This window comes from Silurus meridionalis, chromosome 16, assembly GCF_014805685.1.
Source record: "Silurus meridionalis isolate SWU-2019-XX chromosome 16, ASM1480568v1, whole genome shotgun sequence".
Taxonomy (NCBI): Eukaryota; Metazoa; Chordata; class Actinopteri; order Siluriformes; family Siluridae; genus Silurus; species Silurus meridionalis.
In genome coordinates this window covers 10,093,436-10,115,934 of record NC_060899.1, presented here as the reverse complement: position 1 = coordinate 10,115,934, position 22,499 = coordinate 10,093,436, and the positions used below count along the sequence as shown (strand labels likewise).

Genomic DNA, 22,499 nt, shown 5'->3' with positions numbered 1-22,499 from the left:
GTACTGTTGGGTTTAGGTTTAGACTTTAACTTGGCTATTCCAAAATGTAATTATTCTTCTGCTTTAACCATTTATTTGTAAACTTATTTATGGGATTAAGGCTGTTGAATTGCTTAATACAGTTACGCTTCAGTTCATGGTTAGACCCACTAATGTTCACATTTGCTGGTACACTCTAGAATTCATAGGTTCATCATTAATGGCAAGCCATCATGGACCTGTGGCAGCAAAGAAGCACCAAACCTGGTAGTGCCCAGCCATGCTTCACAGTCAGAATTATCATATGTTAGAAAACAGTGATTTTTGTTTTGTTTTTGGTCAAATATAATACTATTAGCAAAACCAGTTTTGAGTGATTGTGGACTCAAACATTGAGGTCTGTAGGTCCTTAGGTATTTCTCAGTATTTCATTTTGACTTCCAGGAATATTATATATCCTGCAAATTTTTAATGATTTTTGCTGAATGACTCATTGGGAAATTTTACTACTGAATTTCCTTCAAATTGCTACTATTTGTGGAAATAATTTGTTAGAGGTTCTCAGGTATCTCCTTGATGGCATGACATACATCTGAAAACCTTTAGGGTAAAGACAGAGATTTTTGATGGTGGAGAATCTGGTTAAACTCCTGACTGCCATCCCCAATTAACTCATACCTTCAGAGGTCCAGATGCATTTCCAACAAACAAATTTAGTGTATAATTTTGCTCAATAAATAAGTGTAAGAAACATGTTTTTGTACCATTTGTTCAGTTGGGTGGTTGATAAAGTGTTGGCACTTAAATGAAGAGCTGATCACTTTTACAGTCATATTTATGTAGAAATTCTGAAAACTGTAAAAGGGCAAGGCATTAAACAGTAAATAAAGCAGGTTTACACAACATTTTTATAAATAGATTAAAAATATGTAATTGTGATTCTGCCCTGTAAAAATGAAATCTGACATAAGCGCCACCCAGTTCAGCAGACAACAAGAGAGCAACAGAATCGGGATTCCCTGTCCTATCACATTCCCACAGTATGTCTACCTTAGGTAGACTTTGAATAACAAAGAGCATTCCTTTAGAGTATTGCCCATATTTAACTCTAAAATAGACAGTAAAGCCCACGGTATTATGACAGTCCAGCATTTTTATACATACTGTAGAAGAACAGAGGACAGGTAACTTTTTTGTTTTTTTTTTACAAGAGTCTGGTTGTAGAAGATTAAGATCAAGAGACAGAAAGCTCAAAAAAATAATAAAATTATAATTCCTGTTAAAGAGCCAACAAACCAAAAATCTTTTGGAAATCATTTTCTTTTGTAGACATAAGTTTGGCTCCTGGGTGTACAATTCACTAAAATACAATAGTGGCTGCAAATTCTGTAGCACAATAAACAAAAAAAAGAGAGACATAAAATAGGCACAAAAAACACAGTATGTTTTAGGACATGTTGCCAGTATGCTATTTAATATTAAAGACAATCTATATAATTTATTGGTTCTTGAAGTGTGATGTTGAACAAAGAATCATTGACAAATCTGATATTGATGTGTGCCACATTGACCATTTGTGCAATGCTGCTGCTTTTAATGTGGAAAAACAACCTAGAAGCTTCTCACAAAACATTAATTTTTAAAATGTCACAGTACAAAAGAACAATTTATATCCATGCATATATCTCATTGTCCTTCCAGGCTGGTATTGTACACTTTACTGTACTTGGAACACATTGATCTTGCTTGTATTCTTCAGTGTCTGTCTGCGGTTACAAAACCAAACTCGTACAACCTCTCTGTCATAATTTAGCTCCTTAGCAATTTCTGTGATCTCCTGTCCAGTTGGAAGTGCATTTTTCTCAAAATAGCTATTTAGGACCTCAATGGCTTGTGGTGTAAAACTGGTGCGGCGTTTGCGTTTCTTGGACGGCTCACCTCCCACAAATTCCATTAGATTTTGCTGGCCCTTCTGGTTCCAGAGCTCTGCTTCAGCAAGCCAACGCTCTAGAACTGGTTTTAGCTTCTGAGCACTCTTCGGGGTTATATCAAGCTTCTCAAACCTGAAACGGGTCAGATCATAAGTTACTTCAGAACTTTAAGTGACCTAGTGGTCTAGTGGGATCATGTATAATTAATACAGCGAGATAGACAATGAATAGTGAGTGGGAGCAATACAGTAAGATAAAAAATTTTAAACTGACCTGCAGATTGCAGACTGGCTGTAAGCCGGTCCTTCAGTAGCCGTAAGAGCTTGGCCCACTTGTGTTTGTGTCAACCCCAATGAAAGTCGCCGAATCTTAAAGTTTTTGGCAAATTCACGTATCTCCTCCAGATTAATGCCCTCATCTTCAGTCACCCCAGACTGTGGCTCTAAATATACAGGGTAAGGTTTAAACCCCATAATTTCAATTGTGTGACCAAAAAAAAAAACATGCAGCAGTATAACAGTTAGCGTAAACACTTTATTTAAGACATTTATTAAAAGATGATCTTGTTTTTTTTCTATATGTATATAGCTCTTAATTATCCACAAAACTATCCCTCAATGAAGAATATATACAGTGGATATCAAACATCAAGAATAAATTATATGTCTAGGTGAACTTCTCTGCATGGGTATTCGGAAGCTTTTTAATGTTTAACAATTTTACAAGTGCATGGTTTTATGAACACGAAGTCTGAGACTAAATGCTAATTATCTAATTTATATAATATGCCTATTAGCTAAACTAAATATATATCATATATAGTCATAAAAATAAGTGTATCCTCCTTCAATTCTATGTTTTAATTAAACAAAGGTGACAATAAAAAAAGTCACTATGTACATTTTAAGTCAACTTTTTTCTTTAAAAAAAAAAAAAAAAATCAGCATTCAAATGGTCAGAAAAATCTCTTAACAGTAAACATTTCCTGTAAACATTTTCTGTTACCAGTCTCCAACATTTTTCTTTACAACATTGATTAAGTTAATAAATGTATAAGAGCATTTGTTTATGCAAATCTCTCTTAAGATCCAGCAGAATTTTATAAGGTTTTAGGTCTTCATTTTGACTTTGCCATTACAATACATTTTTTCCCCCTGTAGCTCACACACAGTGAGGAAAATAAGTATTTGAACACCCTGCTATTTTGCAAGTTCTCCCACTTAGAAATCATGGAGGGGTCTGAAATTGTCATCGTAGGTGCATGGCCACTGTGAGAGACATAATCTAAAAAAAAAAATCCAGAAATCACAATATATGATTTTTAAACTATTTATTTGTATGATACAGCTGCAAATAAGTATTTGAACACCTGTCTATCAGCTAGAATTCTGACCCTCAAAGACCTGTTAGTCTGCCTTTAAAATGTCCACCTTCACTACATTTATTATCCTAAATTAGATGCACCTGTTTGAGGTCGTTAGCTGCATAAAGACACCTGTCCACCCCATACAATCAGTAAGAATCCAACTACTAACATGGCCAAGAACAAAGAGCTGTCCAAAGACACTAGAGACAAAATTGTACACCTCCACAAGGCTGGAAAGGGCTACGGGAAATTGCCAAGCAGCTTGGTGAAAAAGGTCCACTGTTGGAGCAATCATTAGAAAATGGAAGAAGCTAAACATGACTGTCAATCTCCCTCGGACTGGGGCTCCATGCAAGATCTCACCTCGTGGGGTCTCAATGATCCTAAGGAAGGTGAGAAATCAGCCCAGAACTACACAGGAGGAGCCGGTCAATGACCTGAAAAGAGCTGGGACCACCATTTCCAAGGTTACTGTTGGTAATACACTAAGACCTCATGGTTTGATATCATGCATGGCACAGAAGGTTCCCCTGCTTAAACCAGCACATGTCCAGGCACGTCTTAAGTTTGCTAATGACCATTTGGATGATTCAGAGGAGTCATGGGAGAAAGTCATGTGGTCAGATGAGACCAAAATAGAATTTTTGGGTCATAATTCCACTAAACGTGTTTGGAGGAAGAAGAATGATGAGTACCATTCCAAGAACACCATCCCTACTGTGAAGCATGGGGGTGGTAGCATCATGCTTTGGGGGTGTTTTTCTGCACATGGGACAGGGCGACTGCACTGTATTAAGGAGAGGATGACCGGGGCCATGTATTGCGAGATTTTGGGAAACAACCTCCTTCCCTCAGTTAGAGCATTGAAGATGGGCTGAGGCTGGGTCTTCCAACATGACAATGACCCGAAGCACACAGCCAGGATAACCAAGGAGTGGCTCTGTAAGAAGCATATCAAGGTTCTGGCGTGGCCTAGCCAGTCTCCAGACATAAACCAATAGAGAATCTTTGGAGAGCGCTCAAACGCCGTGTTTCTCAGCGACAGGCCAGAAACCTGACTGATCTAGAGAAGATCTGTGTGGAGGAGTGAGCCAAAATCCCTCCTGCAGTGTGTGCAAACCTGGTGAAAAACTACAGGAAACGTTTGACCTCGTAATTGCAAACAAAGGCTACTGTACCAAATATCAACATTGACTTTCTCAGGTGTTCAAATACTTATTTTCCTCACTGTATATTATATATATATATATATATATATATATATATATATATATATATATATATATATATATATATATATATATACATATACACACACACACACACACACACACACACACACACAGTGGTCCCCCGGTTATCGAACGGCTCGGCTATCGAACATTCCGGTTATCGAACGCCACCCACGCTGCCCAACCCAGCGCGAGGGGAAGAAACTGCTTCCGCTTCAACCACCGCTGAGTAAGCATCTATCGCAACTTCTGTTTGTGAACAATATTAATGATATTTAGCGGTAAGTACAGTAATCATTTTGTTTCTTACTCTTGTAAAGTTGTTAATTTATACTTTTACAGAGCCAACACAAAATACCTGCAGAGATCGGGATAATCCGGCAAAAGGCAGTCCATAAATAATATCCACAGTGCTTTACGGAGGAAGCCCGATTGTGATGAGCTCAATGTGGGCGGAGCACGCATGAGCAAAGGAAAAGGGCATTCCCTGAAGCACCATGACAGCCACCGTAGGGGGCGTGGCAGGGGGATTCCTGACTATTAATACGGCTAAAAACGGGAAAAAATTGTTAATTACTGGGTATTGGTGAAGTTCGGGAACGGATTAATTGGTTTTCTATTATTTCTTATGGGATAATTAGGTCCGGTTTTCGAACATATCGGATTTCGAACGGTTTTAAGGGACGAATTAAGTTCGATAACTGGGGGACCACTGTATATATATTCATACTGATTAAGAGTGATTTAATAGTGTAATCATAGCGGTTTTATGATGGGCAAACAATGAGGAAACTGAAACGTATTCTATAGCTGAATTCATTTATATGGGGAAATACATTGTTAGCTGATATTTCAGGTTTAAAACTGTGGAGCCTAGAACTGACACTGACTCCAAAATTAACTGAAAGATTTGGCACCTTCTGCATAGTTACCTGCACCTGTAGAGCACAGATTATACTCCAGGATGTACCATGTGTCCAGATTAATTCCTGTATATAAACCTTATACAGTTATGTTTGTAGTAAAGGTATATCATGGAAACCTTTTGTCTGTAGTGGTCTGGTGTGGTAACTCTCCCTGATACAACTAAAATGGGTTTAGATAAATGCTGCTAGTGATCGCCAAGATTGCCAGAACTGCATACCTTTGCAAAACCCATGGCTTGCTTGCACTGATGGACAGATAACTTTAGAGTGACTGTGGGTTTTTGCACCATCCATCATGTTTACCAATATATTGATATTGCAGCATTCCCTGCATTTCTTGTGATGCCCACTATAAACGCTAAAGTACTACAACCACAATTTGTAAAATTGTTTGGACATTGTGTAAAATGTAAATAAAAACAGATTCATAAGCCCATATTTTATTCACAATAGAAGATAAAAACATATCAAATGTTTAAACTAAGAATGTATATTTTTTGAGGAAAATATAATATAAAATATAAGGTAAACCTGTATATACGTTTAAGCATTGATAGTGCCTTTCCAGATGTGCCAGCTTCCCAGTTCATAGGCACTAATGCACCCCCATACCATGCCCATACCGAGCAACATGCAGGTTTTTGAATCAAGCTCTGATAACAAGCTGGATAGTCCCTCTCCTTTTTAGCCCCGGGGACACGGCAGCCATGGTTTTTAAATTTAGATTTATCTGCCTACAGAACAGTTTTCCACTTTGCCTCCACTTATTTTAAATGAGTTTTGCCGGGAGAAGACAATGCTGTTTCTGATTCATGTTCACATATAGCTGTTTCTTTGCTTGATAACCTGCTTTAACCTACATATGTGGATGACTAATTTTCCTTAAAATGGTACATTTTTGACAGTTTAAACATTTTATATGTTTTTTGTTTTCTAATTAGAATAAAATATGGATTTATGAGGCTTTCACATTATTGCATTCTGTATTTATTTACATTTTACACAGCTTCCCAACCTCAGGGTGGTATTTCCACCACTTTGTGATGAGTCAACCTGAATCAGATCTTCCCTGTCTAAACAGAAAATTACCCACTTTGGTCAGATACCAGAACCCTACTATAGAAGTCTAGTTTTTACTTCTCATGGGAATAATGACTAGATATGTGCCATTGAAGGACATGGTTTGCCAAGGCTGGTGTGGAAGAGCATGAGTAACCTGCACAGAGCACTGATTTCATCCCCACCAACCACCTGCAAAATTAATTGGACTGCTGAGTGTCATGACTTCTACCCCTACATCAATTCCAAACCTATTGTGTCTCAATAAGAAATTTCAACAGCCAAGCCAAAGTGGAAACTCTCCCTAAAGTCTTCAATTTGCTATTATAGCAGCAAAGAGGAATGGGATTTTTACCAAGCACAGCATGAAGAACAATATCATAAATTTGTCGATAATTAGTTAAAGTATGGAACAGCTATAACTGTAATATTACCTGTATAATTAAAGCTTAAAACCTTCAAGACTTTTGTCCATGCTTTATTTGGCACTCTGGTAAAAAGCAAAAAGTCTACTTGGAACTATTTATTCTTCATGTCTTGATTAGGGCCCCTATTTCAGCTGAAAAACTAGTCCCAAGACATATTCCTATATGGTTTGTGGAGGTTAAGTTATATACTGCATATCAAAATGTATTTATTACACTATATTTTTAAAGCTGTTTTGTGAACATATCTATTAATGTAAACTGCTATGCAAATGATATACATTTAATTTGATTTAATAATTACACATTTAAATAAAGGCATGACTGATATCCACAGTATACTATTCTTGTTAAAAAAAAGAAAGGATATAGTCATACTGGTGACGAGTTGGCTGACTGTGGGCATTTCTGCACATGCAACAGGAATCGATGAGGAAGGTGATTTTCCTGTGGAAGGCTGTGGAGCAATCATGACTGGAGACTGGTTTACTGTTACAATGGGAGCCTATAGTGCCAAGCAGAACAGTCACATTAACTTAATACATAGAACTGTCACTTGCAAATGTATTTTCGGTAAAAGAACTGTGCCCACACAATTCATTACCAATTCACTGTGCCACACCTGTGTGTTGACCTTGGTCTGTGACATTGTAGTTTTGGTCAAGGCTGTGGAGCTGGTGGATGTGGTGAAAGCAGCAGCACCAGGGCTGCTCCCGATGGTGGCAATTATTTGGCCCTGGGAGTTCAGCAGCAGCTGAGGAGCCACAGTCTGCACTTGTAGACCCTGAGTTGGTGTTGAATGTGTTGGTGACACTCCTGTCAGAGATGCAGGGTTCACTAACACAGGCAAAGTGCTGATCATCTAAAAACAAGGAAATAAACTTCATAAATATCCCACATGGTTATTAAAATATATTTTATTTTCATTCATTTGAATGAGTCTCATAATTCCATATAAATTATTTATTAATATAATTATTGTTTTCTCACCTGACCCTGTGCATTGGTGAGGATCTGGCTGGTAAGTCCTGCCACATTGGCGTTAGTGATGATGGGAGATGTAGCCAGAGAACTAATGAACTGTGATTGAGCACCCAAAGATGCAGCACTTATCTGAGACACAAATAAAAATATAATGTCTATTTAATCTGCTCAAATTTACCATACACCATACACATGAACCGTGAAAACCTGTATTCAACCCTTAAGCAAGGAGATCCTTGTATACAACAATCAGAGATAATATGAAAATCATATACAACCCAAATTCTGGAAATGTTGGGACGTTTTTGAAATTTGAATGAAATGAAAACTAAAAGACTTTCAAATCACATGAGCCAATATTTTTTTCACAATAGAACATAGAGAACATAAATGTTTAAACAGACATTTTACACTTTTATGCACAAAATGAGCTCATGTCAAATTGGTTGCCTGCTACAGGTCTCAAAAAAGTTGGCACGTGGCAAAGAAGAGCTGAAAAAGACTTTAAAAGAAAAAGATTTAAAAAATCTTTAAAAATATTCAGCTGTAAAAACATCTAGCAACTAAACAAGTTAATGGACATCAGGTCTGTAAGATGATTAGCTATAAAAGGCACGTCTTAGAGAGGCAGAGTCTCTCAGAAGTAAAGATGGGCAGAGCCTCTCCAATTTGTGAACGAGTACATAAAGATTGTGGAATACTTTAAAAACAAAGTTCCTCAATGTCAAATTGCAAAAGCTTTGCAAATCTCATGATCTACAGTACATAACACCATCAAAAGATTCAGAGAGACTGGAGAAATCTCTGTGCGTAAGGGACAAGGCTGAAGAGCTTTGTTGGGTGATCTCTGATGGTATGGGGTGCATAAGTGCATACGGTATGGGCAGCTTGCATGTTTTAGAAGGCACTATGAATGCTGAAAGGTATATAAAGGTTTTAGAGCAACATATGCTCCCATCCAGACAATGTATATTTCAGGAAAAGCCTTGTGTATTTCAGCAGGACAATGCAAAACCACATACTGCAGCTATTACAATATTATGGCTTCGTAGTAGAAGAGTCCGGGTACAGAATTGGCCTGCCTGCAGTCCAGATCTTTCACCTATAGAGCTTATTTGGTGCATCGTTAAATGATAAATATGCCACGACTACGAACTCTTCAGTAGCTGGAAACCTATATCAGGCAAGAAATTGAGACCAAATACCAACCGCAAAACTCCAGAAACTCATATCCTCAATGCTCAGACGTCTTTAAACTGTTTTGAAAAGAAGAGGAGATGCTACACCATAGTAAACATGCCCCCATGCCAACTTTTTTGGGATCTGTAGCAGGCATCAAATTTAAAATGAGCTCATTTTGTGCATAAAAGATTTCTCAGTTTAAACATGTATGTTCTCTATGTTCTATTGCAAAGTGGTAAGTGGTATTAATTTATTCCTGGAACTTGTCTCTTTGAGCAGGATAATGCTTTGTGCCAAGTTTGTCAAAAATGTTGAGGAATGGTTTTAGGATCATGATGAGTTCAAGTGGTTTGAACTTGTCATGGGCCTAAACTAGTCATTAATTAATCTCCAAAATCTCCAGTTCTTAAACCATTTGTGACAATCCAAATCTTGGAGTTTGACCTATGGAGAGCCAATCTCAGAACTTACATGATTTAAAAAGATTTCTGCCAGATACTGCATGCATTAACGGATCACAGCTGTTTAGACCTACAGAATTAGGTGATTTTAATGTTCTGTATAATTGGTGTATATCACAACTTATCAGCTTTATTACATACAAAGGAATGACTCATTTAATACTTCTCATTAAACCACTAATACAATTCCACTCATTAATTGGTGTTACTTGTCCATTGAATAAAATGGTCAATAACTTACGATAGCAGGGTTGATGGTGAGGCCTGTGTTCTGAAGTGTTGCAACTGATGCAATAGGATCAGTGGCCTTATGCATGACTGAAGGTACAGTGGCAGTGCTGGTTATAGCAGCCTGAGTCTGCTGCATTGACTGTAGTGCAGCTGCTTGGGGCTGTAGAAGTGTCTGTGCAGGTGCCTGAAACTGTGGCTGAACTGAGTTCAAAACAGTGGCAGCTATAAGGAGAAAAAAAATAAGGGGTATAAACTATTCACTCACCAAATCAAAGTGGCTAGACCACTGCTAATCATTTTACAAAATTTTATTAAATAATTAGGTTATATTTGCTTGTAAGGAATTATGATCTCCTCTGGCTTAAATGACTATTTTCTACAAAAGCATTTTTTCATGTCATGTCAAGTTTATTTCTATATCTCTTTTCACAACAGACATTGTCTCAAAGCAGCTTTACAGAATTTTAGAGTTAAGGTTTTTCACGACTGTTATTTCATATGCAATTGTTCTTTTAACCAGATCAACTATTCTTCTTGTTTTACTAATTTGCATGTTTAATAGCCACATTTCTAAATTATTATAAGTTTGTTTCTTATCTAATTTATATTACTTTATAAGTAATGATTTCATGAACTTTTTTAATAATAAAGTTAACATCAGGCAAGAAATCCAGATGATTAATATAAATCCAAACTATTTTACAAATAACCCTGTAGACAGCAGTGTAATTATAACAATCAGTTACAAAGCTTTACTTCTATTTGAGAGAATTACTTAATTTTAATTTATTTCCTCATCAAAATCATCAACCTGCATTCTCGATCCCTTGCCTACAAGTTTCTTCAAACAGATAATTCCAGAGGTAATTGAACCGGTTTTTAAATTAATAAACTCTTCCATTAGCACTGGTTATGTACTTAAATCATTCAAACTGGCAGTTATCCACCCTCTAATTAAGAATCCCAACTGCACAGTGACATTAACTTTCATACAACAATAAGGACACATAATAATTATATCCTTCTCTTCCTGTCACCGCTCTTCTCTCTCTCTCTCTCTCTCTTTAAACATGCTCCCGAGGTTCCAGTGACCACTGTTCCTGCCCTGCTACCCTCCGCAGAACTTCCCACTTCTTCCAGGCCTGTCTCTGGATAGTGTTCTCTTTGATTGGAGGTGGGACGGTTTCTCATCAATGCCTTGGGTGGTTCCATGAAATTCCGGAGTAAGAACAGGAGCTTTGAGGATGGATTGGACTGTAGTTAATGTCAACAGTCTGCTACATTGACTCAGGACTATTGCTTGCTTCTGATCACCATCACTGTACCCCGTATATCTGCAATAAATGGACATTCAGTGCAACCCAGATGAGGATGGGTTCCCTCTTGAGTCTGGTTCCTCTCAAGGATTGTTCCTTATGCCATCTCGGGGAGTTTTTCCTTGCCACCGGCTCGCTCATCAGGGACAAACTTACACTTATAAAGCACATATAAATTTTTTTATCACCACATTATCTGTGTAAAGATGCTTTGAGACAATGTTCATTGTTAAAAGTGCTATACAAATAAAAATTAACTGAATTGAATTAATGTTACTTTCTTACTGCATATATTCTGAATCACCAGTGTAGTTCAGAATCATTGTTTGAAGACATTGACTGTAGAAATATAAGGCTAGAAATACAGTGATGCACTATAAATACAGGGATAAATGAATATTTAAATATAAAATACACTATAAATACAGGGATCGGTCACAAGAATTCTGGAAGTTTTATGGTGATGCCAATATAAACCTTCTACGAAAGTGTGGCTATAGAAAGGATTTGCTCATCATCCAAAACATGCAAGCTAATTGGTCAAGCACAGAGAGGAGAAAGTGTAATGGCTTGCATTAATACTTCTTCTATAATAGGCTCCCTAATCTTTATTGATGATGTAATATGATTGTCCTCTTGTTGGAATGATGTTATTTTCTGTTTTACAGCGCTTCTGAGGAAGGATGCTTATGCAGTTTTATTTCATCAGTCCCTCTTTCCATTACATGCATCACAGCCAGGATTTCTACAAATCTTAACGTGTCTCTTGGCTCTTCAATGTTATCCCCTCACCCATTCATTCTTATACCTACCCACATTTATTAAACTTTCCAGTTTATCCCAAAATTATACATAGATAACTTTCTCTTCTTTTTCTTTTTTTTTTTTTTTTTACATCCTGTTCAGTGACGTGTGAAATTGTTGAGGGTATAACAGCAGTAACATAACTGCCTTTTTCTTATATCCGAAATGCAGCAGTTTATAAAACAGAATACTTTTGAGTCTAATTCCTTTCAAGGCCACCTTTAATATTGCCTTCATATTGCCTTTTTTGTTTTTCTTGTCACCTCTTTACCGTCACCTCTGGTTTACTCATTAAAGAAAGATTTATAGAGATAAATGTTTTAATCAAAATATTATATCCAAAACCTATGTATCTCTGTGAAGCGGCTTTGTGAAAGTCCATTGGTAAGAATGTTATAACAAATAAAATGTAACTAAATGAAATTGAGCTTTTTATTTTTAGAAAGCCTGAATAAATTATCCTCAAATTAATCTCTCGATTATTTAACATTCCAAACAGCACCTTACCCTGCAAGCCACCAAAAGGTAGTTTAATGAGCCCCCCAGCTGTACCACCAGCACTGAAACCTGGTAGAGTGGCTAGTGTAGTTGTTGGAAGGGTCAGCAGTGCCAGCCCATTTTGTCCACCCACAGAGGCTGCCATACTTAGTGGAATCAGCAGAGGCTGGTTCAGAGTGCTTTGCTGGGCAATCATGCCAGTCATCAGAGTCGCAAGTCCATCCTGGGTCAGAACCTTAAAAGAGATATCACAATATGAAACAAGGTATTATATTTTGGCAGTTTTATTTTCTGCTTGGTGCTTTTATATAAAAGCATCCTACAAATCCATTTATATTGTTAAACAAGGATAAAAAAGCTTGCAACATTGGCCTTCTGTCAGGCCAGAGAGTTATACTTAAATCTTCCAGTCACCATTATCTACCTTATCTACTGAGTTACAGGCTGTATAGATGCATGACCAGCTCACCTGTGGACAGGCCTGGATAGTGATGGGCATGCTGGTCTGAGCGTGAGGCAAAGAGAGACTTATAGGAATTGGAACATTCTGTACAGAAGGGGCTGCAGCTTCATTGGAAACTGTGAAAATGAATTAAAAAGCCATTCAAAACACTGATCAGAACAATACAGATTAAAATTAAAAAACAAATACGCATGCATGAAAAAGTTTACCCACCTGTGTGGATGGTATTGGATGGTGTTTGTTTATCCTGAGTGGCCCCTTCTATTAGCTCTAAAGCTTTTCCTCTCCCCTCTTCCGGTCCTGCCTCATTTTTCACATGAGTTCCTGGGGAGGGCACAGCAGTGTCCACCTCAACCTCTAGAACTCGAATGGTCTCATGACTGGACATGACAATCACCTTAGGACAAATTAGCGAATAAATTAATGGAGTTTGACAATTGTAAACTTTTGTGGTATATTTCTAACACTACAGATATCTACAGATTTCACACATTTTTTTAAGGAATGTTCTCTCTGACAGCTATTCACCAGTGGAACTGAAGGACCACCAGCACTCTTATACCCCACGGTTATGAGCACGAATGCCGTAAAATACATTAAGTGCAATTTAAGATGGCTAATATTTACAATTTTTACTTTTAGTCATATAAAATTTGCAAGTACATTGATTTGACAACTGTCAGGAAAAATATTACAGCTTTACAGTCATGACAAACTGAGCTAGCATTTGGAGGTGAACTGATATCAATAATTGTAATAAAAGTAATGAATGTATAAGTAGCAAATGTAAAGCACCAGTCACCATTTCTAAACCTTTTTTGACCATTAATAACCATCATTTCAGAAGATATAAATGTAAGCTAAAATGAATGTTTGTGGAGCTGTCAGAGGGCCTCAGAGATATTTTTGTCTTCCATGAATCAATATATATATTTAGATCTGTCAAAATTAACATTAATGCAAATGAATTTTATTGCCACCAATTTTATTAACTCACATTTCTGTTTGACCTTTTAATTAAAAAAATAATAATAATAAAAATAAATAAATAAAACGTTTACTTAGATATTAAAATATATATACATAAACTCCACAAAAAAAAAAAATTTAAATCACTAAACAATGGTTTTACTGATGCGGCAAGTCTCAAATCAAGCACAAAAATTCACCATAATGCACACATCCGGCAATTTAAACCGTCTGTGTGGAAACATAGCAAAGGTTCTGTTTGGTGTCCTGATATATATATATAAAAATTACATAAACAACTTTTATTTTATATTTTGCATGTATTCCTTCCTAACTGTACCGAAATACCAAACCATGACTTATTTTATTTTGTGTACCATTACACCCTTTTTTTCTCACACTTATGCTAAACAATGCTGCCACCACCTGCAAGCAGCTGCGTGTGGACCACAGTGTAAAGAGCAGTCATGCCCAATGCTGCGATCTGCACATCAGCTGCCATTGCAAGAAGACATGGTCCAAGTAAAGCTAATGAGAACGATAATAAGTGCTATTGGACTGTCCATTTGAACGCTTAACACTCATTCTCCACAGTGCTGTACTCCACACTACCTCCACACTGAAAGCATGCTGCTGTGTGCAGCACTTGGCAATGCTCCCCCTCAATCACAATGAACAGTCCCCCAGCCCTCTTGTCTGCTGTGTGTTTGAAAAACGGAAGAAGGAGAAAAGTTAGGGCAGTGAAAAAAATGGTTCCCCTTAGAGAGCCACCTAAAGTTTCTTAAAGACCCAATGACACTGCTACTGTAAGTAGAAATGTGATGAATTGAAGAAACAAAAGAACATAGAAAATGCTATATTTCCTTGGATTTTAAAGGGAATTTTAAGGGAAGTATAAGGTAATCTACCAATAGCCCTTGGTCAAATCCAGGGTTAGATTAAAATGAGCCCTCCCTACCATTGACCATTGGTGTACCTTAATTAGCTAGGGAGGGGTTCATGTTAATCACAATTACAACAGGGCTGTTCCTGAATGACTACACTAACAAAAAACACATCTGAAATGTGTGAAAGATGGGATGGTGAAAGATGGCCCCCTACTGGGACCAGAATAGAATGTTTTTTTCAGGCAAATTATCTCTTTCTGCTACTTCCTTACATTGTCTGAGGAGGTTTATGTGTTATACTTGTCATACATTTGCCGTGCCTTTATACACAAGCAGGGGTCAACCTCTCCATTTTTGCTCACAGTCCATCTTTGGACCGGTCATTCTAGTTTTTTTAATTAAATCTAGTTAAGGGCATCCAGAAAGTATTCACAGGGCTTCAGTTTTTCCACGTTTTGTTATGTTACAGCCAAAATATATCAAATTGATTTTTTCCTCAAAGTTCTACAATAAATACCCCATAATGACAATGTGAAAGAAGTTTGTTTGAAATATTTGCAAATTTATTAAATAATCACCTACATAAGTATTCACAGCCTTTGCCATGACAATCAAAATTGAGCATTTTGTTTCCACTGATCATTCTTGAGATGTTTCTTCAACTTGATTGGAGTCCACATGTGCTAAATTAATTTGATTGGACATGATTTGGAAAGGCACACACCTGTCTATATAAAGTGCCACAGTTAAGTGCATGTCAGAGCACAAACCAAGCCATGAAGTCCAAGAAATTGTCTGTAGACCTCTGAGACAGGGTTGTATCGAGGCACAGATCTGGGGAAGGGTACAGAAAAATGTGTGCAGCATTAAAGGTCCCAATGAGCACAGTGGACTTATCGATAAATGGAAGAAGTGGAAATGGAACCACCAGGACTCTTCCTAGAGCAAGCTGCTCAGCCAAACTGAGCGATCAGAGGAGAGGGGCCTTAGTCAGGGAGGTGGCTAAAGACCTGATGGTCACTCTGAAAGAGCTCCAGCATTTCTCTGTGGAGAGAGGAAAACTTTTCAGAACAACCATCTATGCAACCATCCATAACAATCAGGCATGTATGGTAGAATGGCCGGAAGAAAGCCACTCCTTAGTAAAACACACATGGCAGCCTGCCTGGAGTTTGCCCAAAGGCACCTGAAGGACCCTCAATCCATGAGAAACAAAGTTTTAACTCTTTTAACTCGCTGAAACCAGGCACAGTTAATCACCTGGCCAATACCATCCCTACAGTGAAGTATGGTGGTGGCAGCATCATGCTGTGGGGATGTTTTTCAGCAGCAGGAACTGAGAGACTAATAAGGATCAAGGGAAAGATGAATGCAGCATCCTTGATGATAACCTGCTCCAGAGCTCTCTGGACCTCAGACTGGGGCGAAGGTTTATCTTTCAACAACAGGACAACGACCCTAAACACAGCCAAAATAGCAAAGGAGTGGCTATGGGACGACTCTGTGAATGTGCTTAAGTGGCCCAGCCAGAGCCCAAACTTAAACCTGATTGAACATCTCTGGAGAGATCTAAAAATGGCTGTAAACTGACGCTCCCCATCCAACCTGATGGAACTATAGAAGTTCTGCAAAAAAGATTGAGAGAACCTGCCCAAAAATAGGTGTGTCAAGCTTGTAGCATCATACTCAAAAAGACTTGATGCTGTAATTGGCACCAAATACAGCACCAAGGAGCTTCAGCAAACTATTGAGAAAAGGCTGTGAATACTTATGAACGTGATTTTTTAAATCATTGTTTGAAATCTTTGCAAATGTAAACTTTCTTCACGTTGTCATTATATTGTTTGTACTATTTTGAGAAAAATTATTAATTTAATCCAGCTAAATTTTAATAAAACAAAATCATTTTAATTCAAATTAAATACAGCTGTAACATAAAACAAATAAAAAGTAAAGCGCTTTGAATACTTTCTGGATGCATTGTACACTCCTAAATACATGCTACTACTTCTTTCTGCATCCTCAATAAACACTATAAAATAAATAAACAATATCCAATAAACAATATCCAGTTTCATTGGCATTAGTTGTTGGAGACATTAATATTCATATTGAGAATTCACAAAAGATGCTTAGATTTCACCAGTTGTATCTATCCTGTACACACTCATAACGCTGGTCTCACCCTTGTTCTTACATTTGTAATTTATATATAGAAAATATGATCTCACTTCCAAAGTTTGGAGCTCAGATCATTCCATCACCTCATGTTAAATGTGTCATTATATATAAACCTTGCCACACTGTGTCATCTGCACATTCACGTCAGCTATTGCAGAGTTTTGACAATAATTAAAGTTTAAACTATGACTGGAAAACCATCTGGCCCCACAGAACTTCAGCAGGCAAATGAATGCTAAGGTCAACATACCACTACACAATAGATCAGGGGTCACCAACATGGTGCCTGTGGGCCTTTTCTAAAAATAGCTGTTTTCTACTTTGTTAAATCATTGTTAATAATTATTACCATAATCAGTGTCTTCACATAGATGAATATCATTAATTATTAATAATAACAACATAATAAAAGGTAAATTGAGCAAATTTGTTATTTCAGATCAAACTGAAAACTGTGTGTATTAAACTGGTAGCCCTTCACATTAATCGGTACCCAAGAAGTAGCTCTCAGTTTCAAAAAGGTTGGTGACCCCTGTACTAGATGATTTAGCTCCACTAAAGATAATATAAGAAAAAGAAAAAAACTAATAACATAATATCACACATCACACTATTGATGCTGGTCCAATGTCCCTCTACAGCTAAAAATTATTTTTAAAAAAACCCAAAAAAACAGGCATACATTCTTTTTTATACTACAGCTCAATGAACTAGGAGAAGCATACACACCCTCAAAACTAAACAAAAATCCTTATCAAAATCAACTTCTGTTTTAGACCTACACATTTCACGAAACAGATTACATCACAGTAAAAGAACCTCTTAGTAAAATGTTTCCATTATAACTAACAGTCATCAAACCCCTGATTTATTAAAAAAAAAAAAAAAAAACCTGACCTTAACCCATGCCAGCTGTCTATTACAGGTCTATATCAAAACATTTTTTTCCAGGACCCTAGAAAGGTTGCAGCATAGAAGTTATGCTCATACCTACATAAGAATAAATTCATGAAATGTATTGGTTGTGATTTAGGCCTCATCAAATCACAGAGACAGCTCTGGTTAATGATTATTGATTATAGTAATGCCTTATTGTCTGGAGGTTTTAGTATATGTAAGAACAAGCTACAGTTAGTCCAGAATGTGAGAGTCCTTACTAGAACCAGATGTCTACTGTTTACATTATTCAAATAAAATGTAATTAAATTGTATTATATACAGAAAAGCTAAACATTTTAATTACATGTAGACAATAATTTTTGGGACAGAAGTTTTTATTGAATAATAGTATTTTTTTTTTAAAGTAAATGACGTGCAATTATTGAGATTCGTTTGAATACAGAAGGACCAAGGATTAAAACGAGCAATTATTAACAATTAAGTCATAGATTAGATGACGAGGTGAGATGGCACCCTGAATTATATGAACCAGAATAACAAATTGCTTAATGGTTCCCACTGCTACTGCTGTTGGTTATTGTGGTTGTGGCGCAATACAAGTTACAGGCTTATTATATATTTTCTTTTTTACTTCCAATACTATTCGTGACAGGATTTTCAGTCCTATCATAGAAAAGGTGATCAGTAGTAAGAACCAAAATACTCTGTTTAACCTTCTCTTTTAGCTTTACATTGTAAATAGATAGAAAATCTTTTTCTCTTTATATATTTAAAATAATAAGAACGGTGAATCACTAGATTAATATTAATATACACCTGGTGTATATACATTAAATCATTCAGCTATAATAGTAATACCTGCTCGTTGACAGTAAGCGGGGCATCATTAGCAGGAATGTCTTCTGAATCCATCATTCATTTTTCCTCCAAAAGGTCACAGGTAAGGCATGATGGCTGAGGGTGCTTCTGCATACAAGCCCACCTGAGGCAAGAAATTATAACATTTCACCATGATCATCCATAACCTTAACTTAAGGGTCAATCTTAAAAATATAAAATACCCAATTTGTAGAAAGTAAGCTTATACCCTGCTTTAAATATACTGACATTGTGTCAAACATGTGAATAAGCGGGGTCATCACTCACTTTTTCCAAAGATGTGCAACATCTTATCAATCAGCACTTGGCCCAGATTATTCGATTGGCTTCGAATTACGTAGTTACATGACGTACCACGGTTCGGGAATACAACTTGTTCCATGTGCGTTTTAACGAAACCTTCACTGCCTATAACTTAGAATAAGACATTACAAAATACGGTGGCCTAAAAGGTAAACTGAAATGTGAAAAGCATGTATCCATTCTAAGACAGTTTGTTATTAATTGATATAACGGTACGGGGGCGCATGAGAATTGTGAGAATGAGAGGCATTAGCTATTAAACACCAGGGCGATATGTATGTACTGCGCAACTACGATTTCATATAAGGAGGCCTGTACAAGCCGTAGTTGTGGTTTGTTCTGTGCACTCGATTAAAAAAATCCCGTTTTTCCGTTTGCTGTGAAAGTCAGCACGTGTAAAAAGCATGCACTAAAATTCATCATCTGTCAAAACTTGGACAGGTGTTGTGGTTTTTAGTGCCTCCCCAACCCATTCAAAACAAATCTCTCTGACTCGAGTTCAGTCCGCAAATCTTCAAGAACCTGCCTCTTCAAATCATAGTCCTCACACGCCAATCCTCTCAGCTGCATTTTCTGCATTTCCTTTCTCTTTATCATAAATATATAAATTATGCTAATTAAGACCATTGCATATTAACCCTAAAAGCGTATCCTATCACTACTTTGCCTCGAAAATTTTATAAAGCTCCCCTCAAATGCAATTATGATCATAACTTACCGGAGGAATTACGGTTAATTTCCGCCTTTCACCTCCTTCCGCGCGCTTTGCCACAGTTTGTATTAGACATACATAATTAAAAATTCATCTCACAGCTTCCAGACGGACGCTTTGGCTGCACACAAAAGAGGCATTTGCATTGATAAAGAGGCTCAACGACGCAATATAGCTCGTTTACTAAATATTTAATGGTGGGTATCCTCATAAACTATCGCTCAAGTGAACGCAGCCCACCGAAATAACATAAACGTAGGCGTTATCTGCAGACAAATCTTAGTATTAACAGAAATTTAGTATTTTGCACTACGTCATGAACATAATTTATGCAGGCCGAGTGTTGCCATGAAAAAATGTCCCTGGCTTGATACCAAACGCGATGGCGGCCTTAAAGAGGCAGCAGTCTCATTTCCAAACACAGACTGAAGCCCTAAACATACCTCTGATGTGCCTTTACACTGCTGTACACATCCAGAGCAGGGCTTGATTGTGGCAGGAGACTTGAAGAAAATACACAAAACACATTGACCTAAAGACAATAAAAATTATACATAAAAATACCAACTTCACAACTACAGAAAATAATATCCTGGATCAAGTTTACACAAATATTCCAGGAGTATATGAAATCACTCCATTCCTACACCTGGGCCTGTCGAATCATGTTTCACTGGTACTGACCCACTGCTATAAGCCCAATATTAGCAAAACAAAGCCAGTTGTGAAAACTGTCAAGGTCTGGCTTGAAGAATCCACCTTATAAGAGGATTGTTTTGAGCTTAGAGACTTATGTATTCCCAAGGGGGGCTGATCTAGAGAAAATCTGCACATCAGTCCAGGCCTATATAGACTTCTACATAGAGACTGTGTCATGGCAATTATCAGGATCGAGGGCTGTTGTGTCAAAGCAGACTTTATTCAGCAGTAGCTGAAAGACAGAAAGTACCCAAAAACATAGTTCACACACAGTCTTGATATACCCTCTTCAGCCATATATGTACTGCCCAAAGGTAGCATGTAATTCATGTATGACCACTCCATGACCCTCTATACTGGCCACAACTCTTGGCTATCTGTCCTTTTAGACACAATTATTACTCTTAACAAAATTCCCGTCAAGATTAAAATATGTTGTGCTTCAGTGTGCTGATTCTAATCACCCATTAAGTGCTTCTTTGAATATACTAACTTGAGTGTGTACCAAAAAATATATAATTCATGCATGAGAGAAACACACGGTAATGGACAGGTTAAAAGGCTAAAAGCACCATAACTGTTGTAACAATCAAAAACATTAAAGTGTTCCCAAACCAGCAGATGTGGCTTGACAGGAATGTATGCTCTCTATCTGAAAAACAGGGGGTCATTTTTAAACCAGGCAACAAAGTGGCCTACAGTAATACTAGAAGATAGCTAAATAAGGGTAGCAGAGAGGCAAAGCATAAGTAAAAACACTGTATTGAAGGTCATTTTAAGAATAACAACCCCAGTAGCATGTGGAAGGGAATAAAAAATTACTGGCTACACAAGAAGTTTCTTGCAAATTAGCAATAACCGTTCATGCATCCCTGAACAAGTCTTTCGCTCGCTTCGGTGATCAAAACAACAGAGTGGGAGAATGAACAAGCTCAGGTCTTACAGCATCATTAGGTCAGAGCCATTGTGCAAAAAAGATTTACATCCACAAAACTGTAGGTTTCAACAAGGTCGTTGGCCACAAACTGAGACCATCAGAATCAGAATCAGGTTTATTGGCCAAGTGTGTTGACACACAAGGAATTTGGTTCCAGCTGTTAGTGACTCTCAAAGTACAGAAAAAAAAGTAAAACTATACATTCATCTTGGACTATACAAGACAAAATAGACAAGACAAAACCAGACTATACAAGACAATACAGACAATGTGAGACAATGTAGACAGTATGAGTATTGAATAGGAATACAGGAATATAGAACATTGTACAGTATACAGCAGGAATAGTGTGTGTAACATATATGGATGAGTTCTGATAATGCAGTATTTATAGATATGAAAGAGGGAATATAATCGAGGTAAGTTACTAATGAGGATGTTCTTCTATTGTAGTCTAACTTCTTCCCTGTAGTCTGTTTCATGTAAATGATATTCACTGACTTTAGTTCAGCGTTTAATATCATTATCCCTCATAAACTCAGATGTAAACTGACCAACTTGGGCCTAATCATTTCACTTTGCTCATGAATCATGGTCATGTTCAATTCTTCTCTCTCAAAAGTAAAGTTTGCTGATGTCACCACCATAGTAGGGTACATTTCGCAAAATGTGGAAACAGACAACAGGGAAGATGGTAGACTATGGTAGAAGAACATCTGCTTCAGCTATGTATGGACAAACACAACACAAACCAAAGAGATTATTGTTTTTTGATTACAGGAGATCTAGAAGTGATCTCTAAATAATAACTGGATGGCAGTGATAAATCAGCAGGTCTGTCCTTCAGAGTGGAAAGCACCATGTTGTCAACTGCTTGTTTAGAGTCCTCTTCCATTATGAAGCCTTATTCAAACCAAATATCTCAAAGGAATCATCAGTTTGCAAATATCTAAAAGCAGGCAAAGATCACTTCCATGGCCCTGTGCAGATTCTACAGACTGGGTTTGCAATATCAAAAGCTGGGATTTGAACTTATGGCCTTTTGGTCAGTAGTGTAAACATCCTAACCACTGCACTATCACTTCTCAATTTAATGAGATAAACACAAAGCCAGTTGTGAAAAGATCTACGGGTTGTACATGTAGTTTTATTTAGTTAAGTAGTATGTATATTTC

At 37.2% G+C, this 22,499-nt stretch overlaps 1 protein-coding gene across 5 annotated transcripts; it reads right to left on the bottom strand.

The window, feature by feature from the left end:
• Positions 1-1,424: 1,424 nt before the first annotated feature.
• pou6f1 (POU class 6 homeobox 1) lies at positions 1,425-20,070 on the bottom strand. Of its 5 annotated transcripts, none has more exons than XM_046868837.1 (12): positions 19,695-20,070; positions 18,941-19,087; positions 18,653-18,776; positions 13,071-13,254; positions 12,864-12,973; positions 12,404-12,629; positions 9,787-9,998; positions 7,909-8,031; positions 7,523-7,780; positions 7,297-7,423; positions 2,184-2,352; positions 1,425-2,042 (listed from the first exon to the last, which is right to left on the bottom strand). In XM_046868837.1, the coding sequence occupies exons 3-12, from the start codon at positions 18,707-18,709 to the stop codon at positions 1,697-1,699; spliced, it is 1,812 nt and encodes a 603-aa protein (XP_046724793.1). In that variant the 5' UTR covers positions 18,710-18,776; positions 18,941-19,087; positions 19,695-20,070; the 3' UTR covers positions 1,425-1,696. The 5 variants fall into 5 exon arrangements, with proteins under 5 accessions (XP_046724793.1, XP_046724794.1, XP_046724792.1 ...); XM_046868838.1 differs by having other exon boundaries at positions 18,941-19,081; XM_046868836.1 differs by lacking the exon at positions 18,941-19,087.
• Positions 20,071-22,499: the final 2,429 nt, after the last annotated feature.

What these genes read in the sequence shown, in the direction of transcription:
- pou6f1 (XM_046868837.1), bottom strand. Translation starts at nt 18,709, where the DNA reads ATGATGGATTCAGAAGACATTCCTGCTAATGATGCCCCGCTTACTGTC. An exon ending in CTATCCAGGCCTGTCCACAG is followed by an intron (nt 12,630 to 12,863) that starts GTGAGCTGGTCA and finishes ATCTCTTTTAAG; the next exon opens with GTTCTGACCCAGGATGGACT. An exon ending in TCACCATCAACCCTGCTATC is followed by an intron (nt 8,032 to 9,786) that starts GTAAGTTATTGA and finishes TTTGTGTCTCAG; the next exon opens with ATAAGTGCTGCATCTTTGGG.